At 37.1% G+C, this 19830-nt stretch overlaps 2 protein-coding genes across 3 annotated transcripts; one reads left to right on the top strand and one right to left on the bottom strand.

Annotated features, from left to right (window-relative positions):
* Nucleotides 1-7782: 7782 nt before the first annotated feature.
* LOC104107577 (anoctamin-like protein At1g73020) lies at nt 7783-13890 on the top strand. 2 transcript variants are annotated; one of them, XM_070197788.1, is made up of 16 exons: nt 7783-8222; nt 9380-9449; nt 9601-9716; nt 10037-10163; nt 10238-10338; nt 10465-10556; nt 10648-10752; nt 10864-11142; nt 12080-12212; nt 12279-12404; nt 12483-12553; nt 12660-12790; nt 12936-13018; nt 13109-13216; nt 13294-13452; nt 13541-13890. In XM_070197788.1, the coding sequence occupies exons 1-16, from the start codon at nt 8070-8072 to the stop codon at nt 13664-13666; spliced, it is 1980 nt and encodes a 659-aa protein (XP_070053889.1). In that variant the 5' UTR covers nt 7783-8069; the 3' UTR covers nt 13667-13890. The 2 variants fall into 2 exon arrangements, with proteins under 2 accessions (XP_070053889.1, XP_009614711.1); XM_009616416.4 differs by having other exon boundaries at nt 7788-8222; nt 12291-12404.
* A 2079-nt stretch (nt 13891-15969) lies between these two features.
* On the bottom strand, nt 15970-18299 carry LOC104107578 (large ribosomal subunit protein eL28z-like). The gene is made up of 3 exons (XM_009616417.4): nt 18045-18299; nt 17554-17717; nt 15970-16342 (listed from the first exon to the last, which is right to left on the bottom strand). The coding sequence occupies exons 1-3, from the start codon at nt 18190-18192 to the stop codon at nt 16223-16225; spliced, it is 432 nt and encodes a 143-aa protein (XP_009614712.1). The 5' UTR covers nt 18193-18299; the 3' UTR covers nt 15970-16222.
* Between the last annotated feature and the right edge of the window lie 1531 nt (nt 18300-19830).

The following is a 19830-nucleotide window of genomic DNA, read 5'->3' as shown; positions in this document are numbered from 1 at the left end:
TTTAAATTTAAGATTTGGAGGTCGATTTGTTATTGGAATTCGATAAAATTGGTATGGTTGAACTCGTATCGGAATGGGTGTTCGAATTTTATGAAAATTATATCGAGTTTCGAGAGGCGGGTCCCGCGTTGACTTTTGATACTTACTGGATACCGATCGTGGCGTACTCATACTACAATTCTGTATATTTTTGTGCATAGCCAGGTATTGAAGATAACGGACTTGAGCAGAATTAAAGCGGGATCGTAAGGATTCAAGGTAGAGATGCTTGGTCGTCGCAGTCCCTTGGTGTCTTTTCATTTCATTATACTATTAACTTGTAATCAAATAATATTGTATATTCGGTCCTCGTGATCATTCTATGTATTCAGTTAGAGTTCGTGACTCAGTACTACCAGTCTTGGGAGGTTGTATATTGTAATTATTTCCGTTGTTAGTTTTTTTATTAAACAATTGGCTTCAAAAATATAATGGAAATTGGCTTACCTTGTCTCTAAGACTAGGTGCCATCACGACTCCTGTGGTGGGATTTTGGGTCGTGACAAGTTGGTATCAGAGCCCTAGGTTCATAGGTTCTACGAGTCACGAACGAGTATAGTAGAGTCTTGCGGATCGGTATGGAGACGTCTGTACTTATCTTCGAGAGGCTACAGAACTGTTAGGAAATTTCCACTTCTTTCATTCATGTCGTGAGGATTTGTTAATTGTAGAATTTGAGCCTTTGTATCTCTATTCTCTCACAGATGGTGAGGACACGTGCTTCCGGGTTAGCTGAGCAGGCATCCGCACATACTGCTAGGGGTGCAAGAGGTCAGGGCCGAGGTAAAGGCTGAGAAAGGGCACGTTCTACGATTAGAGCACTTGTCAGAACAACAGTTGAGGAGCCACCAGTAGCTCCAGTTGGGGGACAGGTACCAGAAGCACATGTTGTTACCCCCGGACTTCAGGAGACTTTAGCACAGTTCCTGAGTATGTTCGGTACATTAACTCAGGCGGTATCGATCTCTGTTACACCAAACATTCCGTAGATTGGGGGAGTAGCTCAGACTCCTACCACAACTCCAGAGCAGCAGGTTCACGTTGGATAGGTTTCGGGTATAGTACCGGTACAACCTGTTATTCCGGTTCGGCCTGAGGTCAGTCCCGAGACATTAGAAGAAGAACAAAAGAGACTTGAAAGGTTTAAGAAATATAATCCACCAACTTTTAGTGGCACAGCTACAGAGGATGCCCAAAGATTTCTGGAAAATTGTCACCGTATTCTCTGCACCATGGGTATTGTGAAAGTGAGCGGAGTTTCCTTTACTACATTTCAACTGTCAGGCGTAGCGTATCCGTGGTGGCAAATCTATGAAGAAGGTAGACCAGCTGATGCCACACCACCAACTTGGGCTCAATTTTTGAAAATGTTCTTGAAAGAGTTTGTTCCCCAGACTCTCAGAGATGAGTGGCGCACAGAGTTTGAACGGTTGCATCAGGGCACTATGACAGTGTCAGAATATGCTATCAGATTTAGTGAGTTAGCCCATCATTCACCTATCTTGGTTCCTACAATCAGAGAGCGGGTCCGCAGATTCATTGAGGGGCTCGATTATGATATTAAAATTTGCATGGCTCGAGAATTGCAAACTGATGCTCCATTTCAACAAGTAGTGGAGATTTTAAGGAAGATTGAGGGCGTTTTAGGCGAGGAAAGGGAGTCTAAGGAGGCCAAAAGGTCTCAAAGATCTGGAGGGTTCAGTGGGTTTTACTCTTCAGCTAGAACCCATTATAGCGAAGGCTCGAGCAGTAGGTCAGCTCAGTCCGCACATCAGATTACTCGGAGTGCTCCAGTTTGCAGTGTACCATCGACACGAGATTCTTACAGTGGTTATTTCAGTTACCTGGCACAGACTCAGTACGAGCAGCCGCGACCTCAGAGGGGTTGTTATGAGTGTGGTGATACTAGGCATATCATGAGATATTGTCCCAGACTTGGGAGGGGTGGGTTTCATCTGAACACTCCAGCCACAAGCTTTATTCCAGTTGATACTCCATGTGCACAGTCAGCTAGAGGTGGAGGACAGGCGGGTAGAGGGCACCTAAGAGATGGAGGCCCGACCCGTTGATATGATCGCTATGATTTGGCTGAGGCTGATACAACAGATGGTGTCGTTACAGGTACGATCCTGATTTTTATTATAAAAGGATATTTTCCCTTAATTTGATTCGGTACTGAATATTGAGGTGAATCCTCTTATTATGCTCCACTTATGGGAGAGCTTCGTAAATTTGTGACCCACTTATATGTGTATCCCTGTTGGGAGATTTAAAGATGTGAGCATATGTCTGTCATTTTATTTTTGTGCACCATTGAGGGCTATAAGTCCAAAAGCAAAATTTTATTATTCAATACTGTGGGTTTTGATGTGATTTCGGAATAATTGATTTTAATTTTTATAAATTATATGTCCTACCGGTATAAGGGTTCGTTATGTGTTATGAAAAAGTAAATACGAAATTTATTGAAAAGAAGAAAAAAAGGAAATTGAAATTCAGTTGGCACAATGTGCAAAATACTTGTGATTCGGAGTTGAGGACGAGATCCTCGCATTTTTACACGATGTGAAATATTTAAACCGGGCTACAAGCCGCGTTGGAAGTTATATAAGGACGAGGTCCTTGTGGTGAAATATTTATGAGTTTAAAATTCTCCTTTTATGAAATGTAATTTGTACAATAATATTAATAGGGAGTCATGCCTGTTAGGCTTATCTGATAATTTTTGTATATTTTCTGTGCATATTCAGCCATTTTCGTGCTGTAAACATTGAGTTTTAACATATAAGATGAGTGCCCAGGTGGTATTAAATGTGACTCATTAAATTGGGCAAATAGTTATGAGGTCTCCATGCCTCACATTATGTTGTAGTGTTGTGAAAAAAAATTGAAACGAGGTACTAATTAATATGAGATTAATTGATGATGCTGGAATAAATTATAAACAGCTTTTAAGACCTGAGATGTGGTGATGAGCATACATATGATGTACTTCATGTCCTGATATCATAATGATAATGCAATGCTTGTAATGCTGAGATCAGTGTTATTGATATATACCTTGTGGATGTGTTGTTAGGAGTCGTTTTGATGTTACTCTCGCAAGTGGATAGGCCCATTTACAGGGAAGACTCTGCCGAAATTTTCTGAAAAATTTGGGAGTTAGAAAAAAAATTTGGGAGATTGATATGTGTGAAAGAAAAGATAAATTATATTATCTATTTGAGGACGAATGATCCTAAGCGAGGAAGAATGTAACACCCTATAAAAATTTTGAAGTACTTCAACACTATCAAGAAAGTTGATGTGTGCGTAGGCACGAGTTGCTATAGCCAGTTGAGACTAATACCGTGCGTTGATGAAAAATCGGACTTTCTGAAAATGTTTGGAATGTAAGAAATTGGTCTTAAGGTTCACAAATATGGATAAAAGAAATAATCTCAAATGAGATGGTGTTGCCGGACTTACCTCCAATACAGTAACGTGGGACCAACCGTGAGTATATGTGTAAAAGTAAAAATTATCAATTCGGTAACCTCATAATAATTATTAGCACGTTCGAGGATGAACATTTGTTTAAGAGGTGGAGAATTTAACGACCGACTTGTCGTTTTAAGAATTTAAGCCTCGTCTGGCTACATAAGGCCATGAGCAGCTTCTTATTATGTGTATTGAATTACGTGTGTGGTTGAATTCAGTTACCAGATGATTTGGAGTGATTTGGGACACTTGGTCCCCAAAACGGAAGCTTAAGTCTTAAAATTTTTACCGTAGTTGGAACTATGTGAAGACGACTCCGTAATAGAATTTTGATGATGTCAATAGCTCTGTATGGTGATTATGGACTTAGGAGCGTGTCCGAAAAATTATTTGGAGGTCTATAGAGGAATTTGGCTTCAAATGGCAAAAGATGGAATTTTTGGAAAAGTTTGACCGGGGATTGACTTTTTGATATCGGGGCTGGAATCCGATTCTGGAAATTGGAATAACTTTATTATGTCAATTATGACTTGTGTGCAAAATTTGAAGTCATTCCAAATTGATTTGATGTGTTTCGGCACAAGATATAGAATTTAAAATTTCAAAGTTCATTAGGCTTGAATTGGGATATGATTCGTGGCTTTGATGTTGTTTGATGTGATTTGAGGCCTTGAGCAGGTTCATGTTATGTATTGGGACTGGTTGGTACGATTGGACGGGGTCCCGGGAGCCTCGGTTTGATTCGGGGTGATTCTGGACCAAGTTTGGGTGTTTTGATGCTGCTGGTTGAAGGTTCTGGTGTTGTTCTTCGTGTTCGCGAGGAGCCTCTCGCGTTCGCGAAGAAGGATTTTGCTGTTGGGACTTTGTTCTTCGCATTCACGAAGAGGTTCTCGCGTTCGCGAAGAAGGAACTTTTGTTGTTCGTCATCTCACTTTAGAGGCTCATATCTTGCAATCTATAAGAAATTTGGAGATCATCCAAAATTGAAAGTTGTAGCCCCTTGTGTCTAGTATTTATAAAGGTAAATCATTTGTCATTTGAAGTTGTGTACAAAAAGTTGTGGTGGATATAATATAGGCTGTCCGAAAAAAGTTTGGAAATCTCTGTTGCACAAGACTGATTTTGGAAGCTTATATCTCATAATCTATAAGGAATTGGGAGATGGGCAACAAACGAAAGTTATAGTCCTTGGAGTCTAGTTTTTCGAAAGTCAAACCATTTATTATTTGAGATTTTGTACAAAAAGTTATGACCATTATACTAGAGATTGTCTGAGAAGAGTGTGAAAATGACTTTTGAAGAATTTGTTCATCGCGAATGCGAAGGGAGTCTCGCGAACGCGAAGAACAAACCCCTGGGCAGCAGAATAAAGTCCAAATTCGTGTCATTCTTCCATTTTTGGACCAAGGAAGCTCAGGTGAAGTGATGTTTCGAGAGTTTTTCAAGAAAAATATTGGGGTAAGAATTCCTAACTTGATTTTGGTTAAATTACATAAATCTATTGTTGTTTTTATCATTAAATTAGTGAATTGGGTTGAAAATTGTAGAAAATCCTCTTGGTTTAAATTTAAGATTTGGAGGTCGATTTGTTATTGGAATTCGATAAAATTGGTATGGTTGAACTCGTATCGGAATGAGTGTTCGTATTTTATGAAAATTATGTCGGGTTCCGATAGGCGGGTCCCGCGTTGACTTTTGTTGACTTTTTGAAATAAAATTTTAAGTCGACGTATTATTATCCGAAAATATTTCCGATGAATTTTAATGAAGTTGTACAATTAATTTGGATATATTTGAGCTATTCGAAGGTCAATTCAAGGAAGAAGGCTATTTTGGAATATCGACCTAACTTCAAAAAGGTAAGTGTCTTTCCTAACCTCGAGTGGGAGAATTACCCCTTAGGTATCGTGTCTTATGTGTCATTTGTGAAATGTGAAAAGCCGTGTACGCGAGGTGACGAGTACGTACTCAGGCTTATATGTGCAAATTTTATTGAGTTAGAGTCTTGGGCATATTGTGTAGTTAATTGGATAATTGTTGGCATTTATTTAGTCATTTGTTTGCCATGATTCAATTCACATTTATTGAATTTATTTTTATATGATGATGTGCATGTTACCTGTATATTTATGTGAATTCTGTGAGTTTGATATTCGTGGGATTTAATTTCATTATGAATTTTTTCTCTGCAAATAATTAATTAAATGAACTTAAGAAGATGTGTTAATATAATTATCTAAATTTGGATTAATGAAGGTGTGCCCTATGTTGATTATTTTTCTATCTCTATTGATTGTTTTTGGGTGTTATATACATTGTGTGGAGCCCTGGGTTATTTGTTGTGAAATTAATTGATTTTGTTATATCTTTGAAATTTGGTTGTGGCCATTGGGCAAATTGTGATATGAATTGATTTTATTATATTGTCGTGTTAATTTTTCATGTAAATTATTGTGTTGTGTGAGTTATTATTTTGGGGAGATAAGGGTGGCATTTCACCGTTGATATTATGTGGGTATAAGGGTGGCATTTCACTGTTGTTGTGTTTGTTGGAATATTGTCTAGGCGAAGCGATAAGGATGACTATAGGAGTGATAAAGGTGGCAATAGGAGCGATAAGGGTGGCTATTGATATTGTTTGGGCGGAGCGATAAGGGTGGCAATAGGAGTGATAAGGGTGGCAATAGGAGCGATAAGGGTGACTATTGTCAGGGACGATATGTGATGATGTTGAGTTGTGGTATTGATAATTTTCATGTGATGTTGTGATTTTCTTGTGTTTATTTTTATACCTTGTACAACTTGTCTTGTTGTTGGTAAATTGATAACAATCTGATTTATGTTGAAATTGAGAGCCTGTGGCTATTGCCAAGCGGATTATAAAATGAAAAGTGGGCACGAGGTGCCGTGAGTAAATAATGAGAATATTTGGCACGTGAATTGTCCGTGCAGTTGTGATATGAAATATGGGTACGAGGTGTTATGATGAAATGATAATGATAATTGGAACGTGAATTGTCCGTGTAGTTGTGATATGAAATGAGGGCACAAGGTGCCGAAAAAATATGATAATTTAATTATGGGCACGAGGTGTCGTGAAAATATGAAAATGAGATGAGACCCGTGTTTACGAAAAATATAAAAATGGGCTGAGACCTGTATTTTTATGATTATGAAATGAGGTGTCACATGGTGACTTTTTATTTGAAAGAATTATATTCAAAATATTTATTTTGAAGGATTTTTACTTAGAAAGTATTATAGGAAAGAATTGTATGGGAAAGATATTTATTTGAGGAAATTATATTTGAAAAGATTTATTGAAAGAATTATATTTGAAAAATAATTATTTGAGAAAATTATATTTGAGAGAGAATTATTTAGAAGAATTATATGTGAAAGACATTTATTTGAAGGACTTGATTTAATTGAGTGTAATTGTACTTATTAATTGTTGGGGGATATTAATGGTATTCTTGTTGTCTGCTGTGCATATCACTGGTTGTTTCATGTTGCGCTATTGTTATTTGTTTCCTATTATTTTGTATATTATATTGCACAAGTTATTAGACTAGTGAGTGTCTTGACTGTATCTCGTTTCTACTCCATTGAGGTTAGTCTTGATACTTACTGGGTACCGATCATGGCGTACTCATACTACACTTCTGCATATTTTTGTGCAGAGCCAGGTATTGAAGATAATGGACTTGAGCAGAGTTAAAGCGGGATCGTAAAGATTCAAGGTAGAGCTGCTTGGTCGTCGCAGTCCCTTGGAGTCTTTTCATTTCATTGTACTGTTAACTTGTAATCAAACAATATTGTATATTCGGTCCTCGTGATCATTTTATGTATTCAGTTAGAGTTCGTGACTTAATACTACCAGTCTTAGGAGATTGTATATTGTAATTATTTTCGTTTTTATTTTAAAAAAAAAATAGCTTCAAAAATATAATAAAAATTGACTTACCTAATCTTAAAGACTATGTGTTATCACGACTTCTGTGGTGAAATTTTGGATCGTGACAATAAATCTATCTCAATATATAATACTCGTAGTATATGGTTTGATAATGCTGAGTCATTATAAACGAAACGTGTTAAACAAATTACAACAGACATAGAAAGAACACTCATCTCCGCCCCGAATACAAAAAGACGAATTAAAAGAAAATATATAGAGCACAGCAATCCATACTGCATTGTGGTTTGTGCCTATAAAATTTGACCTGTTTATTGCTGAAAGGGTATCCAAAAACGGTTACACAAAAAACAACAGGCGCCAATTCCACGTGTTCTGCCACTCCTCTTCTTCCCCTCAGCATATGTGTCACCTTTCCCCCCTTGCTTTCACAGCTCTCGTGTATTTCTCCGCCATTTTCTCTCTGCTCCGAAACGCTTATGTTCGTCACATTTTTTTTTGGCTTTAATTCGATAATTTCATTGACGTTATTTGATTTCATGTTCCTTTAGCTTCAGCGAGGATTCACACTTTCCCTCGTTGGAGCTGTCGAACATTTTTGGGGACTTTAGGAAGCGATAAATTTTAGGAAATGAATGGGAATGGTGTAGAGGAAGAAACGGCCTTTGAAATTGGCGTGGTGGTTCCGAAGAGCAGTGACTGCATTGAGGTTCTCGTTGAAGAGTTTCGAAAAGCGGGATTAATTGTTGACAGAGTTGTTGGCCTTCAGAATGAATTCATCAGGGTCCGTTTCCGTTCTAAATTCAGCTGTATTACTATTGTTGACGTTACGATTAGTAAAATATTCAGAGGTTAATTCCTTGAAATAACTTAGTAATATTAAAGTAGATAGTTTCTGTTCTTGTTTGAATTTAGTGCATGAGAAATTCCCGTTGTTTAATTTACGTTTGTTTTATTTTCCTCTAAGCAGTCGCTTTCTTACTTACTATGACGGATTATTTAACATTTCTATTCTGTAATATTGTGTTACAATAAACAATCATATCGATATACCCGAACAGATGGAGATTCTAGGTGAAAACTGAAGTAGGTTGAAGCTGCCCTGCATACTACAATTTAGTAGGAATTTTGCAGTATACTATTCTTGTTAGTCACAGCAGAAATGACTAACAAGCACGTAAGAACAGCATAGTATTAATTAAGCTTGGCACACATTGATAACTGGGTGTGGTAGGCTTTGGTCTTTCTTTGTGGGATATAGAGGACCCCAAAAGTTTAGAGCTGAAATTTGGATCCTTGAGACTGAGAAAATGCACCCATAGTTGTTACTGCATACAAACTAAGAGCTAGTATAGGACGACTTAAGAGTTTGAAAGAAAGTGTTTGAAACTTGTGATCTAAAACATGTCGTAGATATTTCCGTGGCTATAAATCATCTCATTAATGGATTTTTCATTAATTGAGAAGTCTTTTTTAGGACAGACTAAAAAGGCAAGTGTGTCACATAAATTGGGATGGATAGAGGGAGTAGGTCCTTTTGCTTAAAAAAGATAGCAAGATGGGTAAAGCATTGAAGAATCACACATTGAAACGCAAGAACTGCCCGTGGTTATGCATGTATCCACGCATATTCTACAATATGTGGGCCGTCCCTTTTGTTATGATTCTAATTCTCTTTAACTACAAACAACAACAACATACCCAGTGTATTCCCACAAGTGGGGTCTGGGGAGGATAAAGTGTGCGCAGACCTTACCCATGCCTTTTTAGAGATTGTTTCCGAAATTCTCTTTAACTAGAAAATACAAATTATGGGCGTGATATATATAATTGGTTCATATTAACAAAATAGGTCTGGTCACTAGACAGGTATCTCCTTGTTGCTGGTTTGTTCTTGATTCTGCATATAAAATTTAATGATCACAAGCTCTTTTTTTCCAGTTGGAAGCGCCAATTGAAACTCTTGGCAAGGCTGCAGCAGAGTTGCAATTGAAGAAACGGACTCATATCGGTGATAATCATGAAATCTTTCTTCAGTTTCCTATTAAAATTTCTCTCGTTTCTCATTTCTATGTATGATCTGATGCAATTACTGGCTGATTCACCTGTCCGAAAAAATTGCAGGCTTTTGCTTAATTCTGAGCACACAATTTTGGTTTCAGGAGTGGATTTGCAATTTCACTGGGATGAGGTTGAAGCATTTGAAAGGCAGCCAGATGGCTCGTTGTTTAGTTGGTTTGAACGCTACTGTTGCTACCGCCACATAATATATGGGATTGTGAGTTAACTGGCATCCTAGCCCGCTTTAGTATTTGTGCTTTCTTGTCCTAATTGATGCATAAGTTTATTCACGCCTTCATTTGATTGTCTGTATCAAATTAGGCAAGTCTGAAGCGCGTCTTTTCGAGTGCTCTTTAGGTTCCCCATCTTTGCAACTATTAGTTTTTTCCGTTTATCATAAATAAATCTTCTGTGTCTTAGTTTATTCAAAAAAGAGAGTAATCTAGACTGGAATAAAAAAATTCTTTTGTGGTGCAATATAGCTCACTGTATTCCTCCCATACTCTCAGTTCATGTTTGAGAAGTCCAAAATTGCAGGTGAACACAAGCACCTCAACAGTTGTATTAAAGTCTGATGGAATTGAAGTGCACTGGGAGCCAGGAAAGCCTCTTTTGCGAATATTGGAGTCAGTGGGCATTGTTAAAGAAGTGTTCCCTGTGCATGGTATGTTTTCTCTGATATGCTCAAGTTAACAGCGGTCTAGAAACAACCAAAGCAGATTTAAAATATCTTTGCAGATGAAAAAAAGAGGAAGCAGCTTCTAAGAAGTTGGGCATTGAACTGGTGGGACTTCACTGTGCAGCCTATAGATGATATATGTAACTATTATGGCACGAAGGTGAACTTTTTGGAGTTATTTAGCATTCTGTATTCATGCTTAATTCCACTGCTATTTGTGTCGATGTTCTCCACAATGCACAATTCTCAACTTGCTTAACACTGACTAGCATAATGTCAACAATAGATAGCTTCCTATTTTGCGTTTCTTGGGATGTACACAAAATGGATACTTTTTCCAGCTGCGTTTGGACTTGCAGTGCAGTTAGTGGATTTTGGGTAGGTCAATCCCACTTTCTGTGCCCGTTACTGGCAAAGTTTCTTTTAGTTTTGATTCTGATTCTGAACAGGCTCTTATATATTCTTCCAGGTCATTGCAGTTGTTTGTCCTTTCAGCTTTCTTCATAAGCATAGTTTCTTGGGCTGTGTTATTTTTGCAATTCTGGAAGCGTAAAAACTCCGCGCTTCTTGTCAGGTGACACATTCCACATGATTTTTCCATTCGTTTTTGTCAATCTTTTCAATCTTCCATTGAAGTTATTTGGATTGACATATTTTCGTTCGTATTTCACTGCCTGGAGTGCAGGTGGCAGATGAATTATCCGGCTGGTGTAGACAATGGTTCTAGATTGTTGGAAGGTGAATGGTATCAGTTTCAGTCCCCTGTGGAACTCATGAAGAAACAGGGGGCTGACAAAACTGATAAACCAAGGGGGAAAGAAGCATTTCAAAGAGAGGAATGGCTTGGTCATTTCATGAGATTCAGAAATGATGCCATGATTATACTGAGCATTATATGTCTCCAGCTGCCTTTTGAATTGGCTTTCGCTCATGTCTATGAGGTTTTGAGGTCTGACATATCAAAGTAAGCAACTATATATTCTTCTTAATCCATGGCATTAGAGTAGTCCAGAACTACATGTTTTATCTATATGTGCCAACTTATGTCATTTTTTATACAAATAAAATAAGAAAAGAAAAATATACTTGCTTATGTCTGAAATCCCAGTGTCTGAGATATCTTCAAGTTGATTGGTTAAGATTCCACGTCAAGATCCTCTCTTTGGTGTTCATCTTAATGTAAATAAGCCAGGATGTCTTACTTTTAAGTAAACCAGTTCAATAGAGCAGGATGAGTTACCTAATTCTTGATACTATTAAAGAAATACCAATATTGATAAAATTTCTTTTTCATTGTTACTCCTTACTTCATCTATTTAAAAAAAGGTAGCCTGGTGCACCAAGCTCCCGCTATGCAGGGGCCCGGAAAAGGGTCGGACCACAAGGGTCTATTATACGCAGTCTTACCCTGCATTTTCTTGTTGTTTCCGCTGCTCGAACCCGTGATCTCCTGGTCCACATGGCAGCAACTTTACCAGCTACGCCAAGGCTCCTCTTCCACGGCTCATCTATTTGATGTCCTATTTTAGTTCATGTTCTGTTAGGGCCTAGAACTGTACCAGCTTTGGAATGACTAAGAAGTACTTTTTCTTTGATATTGAAATTCTTCTGACCTCCCAGCATGCAGTTTTATTTCATAAAACAACTGCCAATATTTTATTTAACTTTTCTATGTTCACTCTTGGGGGTTACATATCCTGGTATTCAGATTGCAATCACAAAATGTTGGTCTTAACACCACAGAAAGTAGTAAGTAGTTTTCCTCCAAATATCCAATTTTCTTACCTATACCTTGCAAATCTTTGCTGACTTCGCAGTTTTCAAATTAACATAGCTTTATCTGCTCGTAATTCACTTTAGCCTGCCACATACAAAAATAATATACTTTCTGCTTCTTTCAGGTTTTGTCTGACAGCTGTATACCTCTTTACCATTCAGTACTTTAATAAAATTGGTGGAAAGATATCAGTGAAGCTTGTAAAATATGAGAACAACAAAAACATAGAACGGAGAGCTGACAGCTGGGTTTACAAGGTGGTTATCAGAAACTTAGTATTTTTCCTAAATTTCCCGGCTGTTTGTCCTTAATTGGGAATTTAGTGTCTTCTGCAGGTCTTTGGTCTTTACTTCATGCAATCCTACATTGGAATCTTCTATCATGCTTTATTGCACCGCAATATTATGACACTTCGCCAAGTTCTCATTCAACGTCTAATTATATCAGAGGTAGATGGGATCGTTTCTGATTCCTTTCACACATACCATCTGAATCTTTATTAATATATGTTGTTACTGTTTCCCCAGGTGCTGGAGAATATGTTGGAGAACTCTCTACCTTATTTAAAATACAGCTTCAAGAAATATAGAGCTGTGGGGTAAGACTCTTCATTCCAGATGGATATTGTTGGAGAGCTAATTTTCCCTGGCATAATCATTTGCTTGCTACTTTATGGTCCATCTGATATGTCCCTTTATGTGAAGAAACAAGAGAAAACGTGAGAATGGAAGGCCTTCGGAAAAGACCCAATACATGTCTAGAGTAGAAAAGGAGTACCTTAAACCTGATTATTCTGCTAGTATTGGAGAGGAGCTTGAAGACGGACTTTTCGATGGTAATTCATGCCTCCTATTCTTATTAAAGATCGTAAATGAGTTTGAATCTTATTAAACACCTTAATAACATGTCGATGTTTGAATTACTGCAACTGCAACTGTTTTTAAATACCCATAGCTAATTGAAACTCTTAATCATTGCAGATTTTCTGGAATTGGCATTGCAATTTGGAATGATCATGATGTTTGCTTGTGTATTTCCACTTGGTTTTGCCTTTGCTACTTTGGTACATAATGCATATGGCCTACCTTTTTTGATATAGTTCACTTTTTTTTTAACGAGTAAAAAGAAGCCTTATTGAATTTTGCTTTTGCAGAACAACATCACAGAGATACGAACAGATGCACTTAAATTGCTTGCCATGTTAAGAAGGCCCATTCCACGTCCTGATGCGACAATCGGAGCTTGGCTAAACATATTTCAGGTACAACCCGACTATTCAATCTGCACCGTCCTTCCTAACTACTTGTTCTTACAATGGCTTAATGTCTTGGAATTCAGTTTCTGATTGTCATGTCAATATGTACAAACTGCATTCTCCTCGTATGCCTTTATGATCGTGACGGGCAATGGAAAATATCACCTGGACTTGCTGCTATTCTCATTATGGAGCATGTGCTTTTGCTTATAAAATTTGTATTCTCACGCATTGTTCCAGAGGTATGATTTCTAGTAGCTAGACGAATCTCAGAAATTACATGTACCTTTGTGACTAAAGAGCATTGCTCATTTCTTGCATCTTGAATAGGAGCCCGCGTGGATAAGAGCTAATCGGATGAAGAATGCAACTCATGTACATGATATGTGCTCCAGGCAGCTTTTAAGGAGCATTTCTGGTGAAAAAATTAATGCCGAACTAAAAAAAGATGAATAGTGAATATGTTGTTGGACTTACGAGTGTCATGTTCCTATCCACAGCGCGGTATCACCTTCCCCTTCTCTCGAAAGCCAAATTTGAAGGTAGATATGGGAGCATATTTGACGATTTTGAGCTGTGTGTAATTGTGCAACGGTTAAATTTCTTGTTAGTGGACTGTAGGTGCCAGTGTAAAGTGCGGTTATCTTCTTTGGATGTAAAGGAGTTTTGTATTTGGTTGAGCAGCTAGACTAGATACCATCTCATATCATGTATTAAAATTCATCATCATCTCAACGTGAACCCCAGAAATATTAAAGAGAGACAGAGAAAGAGAGGTGAAGGCATATTTCCATCAGGGATTCAGTATTGAATATGAGCAGTTGGCAGAAAATAAATAAGCAGAGTGTATTTCGCTTATAATCGTTGACATAATCTTTGGCCTCAAACTATAAAGGACAAGCAACAGAAGAAACAAAAACGAAAACCGCTTCCGTAATGTGTGCGAGGGGAATATAATGAGTATGACATTTCATCTGATCCAGTTTCGCACGAAAAGCCATTTGACTCCCAAAAAGGAAAAACGCAAATTTGCATGAAGTTATTACAGAATAGAGTCCATGTTTGTACCGAGCAAATTATATACAGAGAAATGGACGATCAAAAGAGAAACGTTATATACACACCACAGCCTCTTGGATCAACTTGTTAATGTCTAACTGTTGTATAAACTACTACGAGCTAGAGCTCCCAAAACGGTCACTGACTTGGCGGGCGTAAGTGACTACGCTTTTAGCCCATTTCTTGATTTCTTCCTTGAACTTCTTTGAATCGAGATGTTTCAACGACTTCATTCCAGGATCAATTGAGATTTCCATGAAAGAGAAGCAGCGGTTAAAGCGTCCGCGCTTTGCTGCAGCTTCATCGCTCTTCGTAATTTGCTTCCCTTTGCTGCATGAAGCAGCTGGTCTTTTGGGAATTGAATTCTTTTCCATCAACTGATCCCTTGAATGAGATCGTTTATAATTGAGAATAATGTTATTGTTAGCCACTTTTATACCAAAGAAAATGCAATAACAGACGTTTCCAAGCGTATGTAGCAAGGAATAAGCAACAATATACTTTTCAAAATATTCTGCAGGTGACTTTTGCTACTAGTCAAATGCCCAGGTTGGTAAAAGCGTGTTAAATTGGTGCTCGTTATTCTCAGACGGAAGGTAGAGGTACTCATGTTTTGATGTGGTCATTCGTTTCCTGTTTTTTATTTGAGAACGCTTCAACAGCAAAAACTTGCTTCTCGTATTTCTTATTGTCTTTAATGAGGAAACTTTGTTACCAACCTTGAAGTGACGGAACTAATATACTAATATTAGGTTCTCTGCACGTTTGGGCTTGTTTGGATTTCTTCCAGTGGCCAACTGTCAAATCAAAAACAAAGCTACTACTCAATGAATTCCATTGTCCTAATCTTAAAGTTTCCTTATCAGAAAGGATATGTTGGAGCCCAAAAGATCAGCAGTTTTCTCTTTGAATTATATACCATCATTTCTTCTTCTTCTTTATTTAAATAACAGTGGTATCCAAACACTTAGGGCGTACCTCGGCTATTTCATCCAAGTTAGATGGATAAAATAAAGTTACTGCCTAGTAGTTTCTCCTTCCGACAGTATTAGTAGGGAGAACCTACAGTGTAAAGCAGTTTCTCCTAGAATACCCTGTGCTAAGGTTGCACTACTTTAGATAAGTAGTCCAAATTATAACTTTGAATTCTAAAGTTTAGATTAGGTGATCTGTCAAACATCGAATAATTCTGATTTTAGAAGTAACCAACTTCTAAATACAAAACTGACAAAAGGGGCTGTTTGAGCAAATCAGCCATAAACATGCCAATCTCTCCATAACATAATCCAAAAGTTACAAACCATAAAAAACCGAATAAGATCTATAGGGAAAAAAATTCAGTCCTCGCCGCAACCTTTTAGATTTACTGCAAAATGACGATATCATTTGCTTAGCCTGCCCCATCCTTTTAATTTAAACAATGTAAACCCTCCTCAGCCTGGGAGATTACTGGCATCAAACATTCACCCTACATTCATTTCATCTCAAGACTTGATTCTGATAGTTTATCAATGGACTCATTTTATCAAAGGGCAACGAAAGTTGGACTCTTTCAACCCAAGCAAGCTCACTGAATAATTCATATTCACAATTAGGGCCTTTATTCACACAATGCTAAAACATATAGGTTTAAAACCTGCAATTTAGTTATTTTTATTTAAGCACATGTAAAAAATTACAAAAGATGCAACAAATAAATATAACTACGCAAAAGGAAGTGACGTGCATTTATAATGCCCCAAGTTCAAGACACCATACATTAACGTAAATGATCTTTTTAAACTGATAAACGATGCCAATATTTGCTCAAGAGTCAAAACTAGAGAAACAATGTTACTTGCGCCAATAGCTACCTCGGAAAGAAATATAAGATAAAATTCAAACACAAAACTTTGGTACTTAAAAGACCATGCGTTGCAAGTCACTCGCCATAGCATTTCCTAGCATGAAGTCTTACGCCTGCCTGTTCTTCTTCTTCACACCTGACTTGGCAACCTTGAGACTCCTGTTCACGGCACTCAGCCTTGCAAGGGCTGCCTTCTTCAGATCTGGCCTGTAGTAGTTGTCTGCAACCTGTATATAGTTAACTATGTTAAATATCTTCATACAAAAATGTGAAAATAGATAAGGCCGATATAACTATTTAACAAAGACAAAATTAGTGTTCAGAAGTATTTCCCAGAAGTAAACTATGGAAAAGCTTAACTAATGCAATACAGTAAGAACAGACTAGTTAGGAAAAAACATAATGTGACAGATATAACAATGAGAAAAACCTTGGCAGATGAAATTCTTACAAGTATCTCCCAAGAAAATTAAAGGCAAATGGGAAAGAATAATAACAACTCAGTCAAAATGATTCATGTGCAGTCTGCATATGGATGCTTGACAAAAGAAAATTAATTCTCGAAGCTAAAAACCAACCATTACTTAAAACAAGGCAACTACCACATTATTTAACAGGACATCAATATTAGTATTCAGAAGTATTCACCACAAGAAATCTCCAGAAAACCTTAACAACTCATGGAATACAGCAAGAACTGAGAACTAGCAACTAACACACGAGAAGGCATAATGTAAAAGAGATGTACCAATGGGAAACCATAAATTCACCTCTTTTAAATATATCTCCAAAGAAAAAATTCAAAGGCAAATGCAAGAGAACAATAGCAACTCATCACAATGTGGTACTCATGTCTTTATTCCACATATAGACCCTGACGACCTATTTGGTTTGGACGACTCAACCGATCACTTCAAATAACCAACTATATAAAAAAAATAACTAATTCTCAAAGCTAACCAGCCATTACTTCAACAAACGTGACTATTATCAACGACTTATATTAATTCAAGGGTGTAGACTCTAAATGATCAGAATAATACACAATCCAAACACATAAAACCCTTGAACCTTAATAAAAAGTGCAGTGACAGATGCTGGAAAGAAAGTTTAACCTCAAAATTATGAAGGTAAGAGATCTTAATACATCTCTGTAACAAAGGGATTGGCTCCTTAAAATGAGCCTGTATTAAGATCATAACATAGGAAGAAGACAACAATAACCCATTATCAACATGTCGTAGTGACATAGTCAAAGCCTCAAAGGAAACCAAACAAATGCTGGTTACAAGAACTGAGCACATACAATTTTGAGGAGGCACACAAATAGAGAAGCTACCGAAATTTGATTTGATGGCAAACATTGCAAAGATACTAAGTCACCATAATGCTGTTTAGCTACAAACAATGACATAGCAAATACTCAAGGGAAACCAACCTGGTTGGTTACAGCCTTGGACATTCTGCGGAATTCCTTCTTCATCACAGATTTGTTCAGCAAAGTTGAAGGCTTGTTTTGCTTCTTGGTCTTCGATGTAGCAAGCAACACAGACTTATCTTTCCCCTCAGCCTGGATAGTCACAGTTTTCTTGTTTGCTAGGCCTAATCAATCATAACACCATAAAACAAAATTCATTTCACCTTAATTTAACCCATGCCAAATATGTAACAACAATCCAAACAAGCTGTATATTAAGCAAACCTTTCCACAATTATAAACACTACCAAACATGAAAGACCTGAACTTTAGTTAAAAAACCAAATGTGTACACTTATAAAATCCTAAATAACATTCGAACGACATATGACAAATTGCACGTAAACTATCAAGCAATAGACAATTTTAACGGATTGCAATCAGAGAAACAAAATCCTGCTCTATAAATGCAATTAGACAATTTTAAGAGGTAAAAATGTAAGGGGACTAACCAGAGTGTTTGTAAGAGTGAAGGTTGTAAAGATTGTTAGGTTCTTTACTGAAGACAACACCGGCGGTACCATTACCAAACTCCTTAACCAAAAAGGAGTTGTTTTTCTTCACGATCTCCCATACAAGTTGCCCTGGAACTGTTGTCATTTCCACTAACTGAGAGCAAATGGGGTTCCTAGGGTTTTGCTTTGACGGCGGGAAGAGGAGGATGCTGAGAGCTTAAGATCGCAAAAGTGTGTAAATTTTGCATTATATATTGGCATCTAAAACCCTAGGCAAGGAAATGTGACGGGCCTGAACAATTGAAATTACTGAAATGGCCCATTTCTCTTTCACGTGTAAACGCTCGAGAGAAATTATTTTAGTCCAAACATAAGGTCATTAATGTGAATCAACACTTTAATTTTTTTATATTAATAAAACGGATAATTTTATAGACCTTGGCCTCGTCACAATTACCTCCCTTGTGATTTACCATATTATGCTCTTCTCCCTTATTTGAATTTTTTTGTAACAATTCTTTTAATTGAGGTAGCAAAATGGGTAAAAAAAAAATAGTTATCCACCCATATTATCCATTAAAAAATGGGTTGTATAATAAACTTTTTAAAAACGGGTTTAATATGGATAAGAACCATATTATCTACTTAGAAAATGGTTAACCAAATGGATAACCAATGTGTTTAACTTTTACATTTGTAAAACCTCAAATTAGGGGTTCCTCAAGTTTTGGAAACTAGGAATTCCCCATAAGTGATCATATTCAAGAAACCATGGATAATATGGATCGGATAACCCATTTTTTATCATTCTCAAATACGGGTCGAATCGGATAATTTATCCGTTTTTTGAATTACCCGTTTTAACCGCCGAATATCCGACCCGGCGCCCATTTGTCACCCCTATTATTTATCATTAAATAAAATATTGTGAGCGGACCAATTTGCCCTTCTAATAATTTTATTCTACTCGTTAAAATTCAATCTAATGTCTTCTTAGAAAAGATTCTTCCAAAATTAAGAACCCTAATTTCTGTGGTGCAAGAAAAAAACCCTATTAGTAACCAATTGAAAAATGAGGCACCCAAATTTGGAGGCCTAAAACACTTGCCTTAGCGGCTTGTGCCGGCACTGATCGGTTGAAAGTGTGAAGCAATGATTTACTTTAATTTGTTTGGTAAGCGAACTAAAAAAGTTGTACCCATCCTTTTCCAATTTTGGATGTCTAGCGGGATGCAAGGTTATCTATATAAACTCTGGGTTTTTGCTAAAAAGTAATTTAAAGCCAAAAAATATTAAAGTAAAAGTGCTTTTTAACATTTACAAGTAATTTTGTCATCCTAAATGTAAATGACCCCATTGCAGTTTCTACTTTCTACTGCCAAAGGAGAAGAAAACTCCAAAGAGATATGGCCTATATCATCGTGAAATTGCAACTACAAAACCTGGTTCTCAAAATCATACGCATTTCTCCTTTGCAATTGCAATGCAGCATACACATTATTAACATTATCATACGCAATTGCAATGCAGCTACACATTACTAACATTATCACACGTAATAGCGATGCAGCTACACATAGCTAACATTATCACACGCAATCTAGCGACACAAGTAAATTCACTGATTCACATAACTTTAAAGAAGTTCCAGTTGATCCAAAACTGAATTCCATGTGTTGCAATCTACATAGAAATAACATAACATGACCATCTCACCACATAGAAGTGACATTGCTTCTTGCAAAGAGAATGTCCCTTCCCCAACACTTGAAATTCCTCGTTC

Source organism: Nicotiana tomentosiformis, chromosome 3 (assembly GCF_000390325.3).
Source record: "Nicotiana tomentosiformis chromosome 3, ASM39032v3, whole genome shotgun sequence".
NCBI lineage: Eukaryota > Viridiplantae > Streptophyta > Magnoliopsida > Solanales > Solanaceae > Nicotiana > Nicotiana tomentosiformis.
This window is presented reverse-complemented; position numbering and strand designations above follow the sequence as displayed.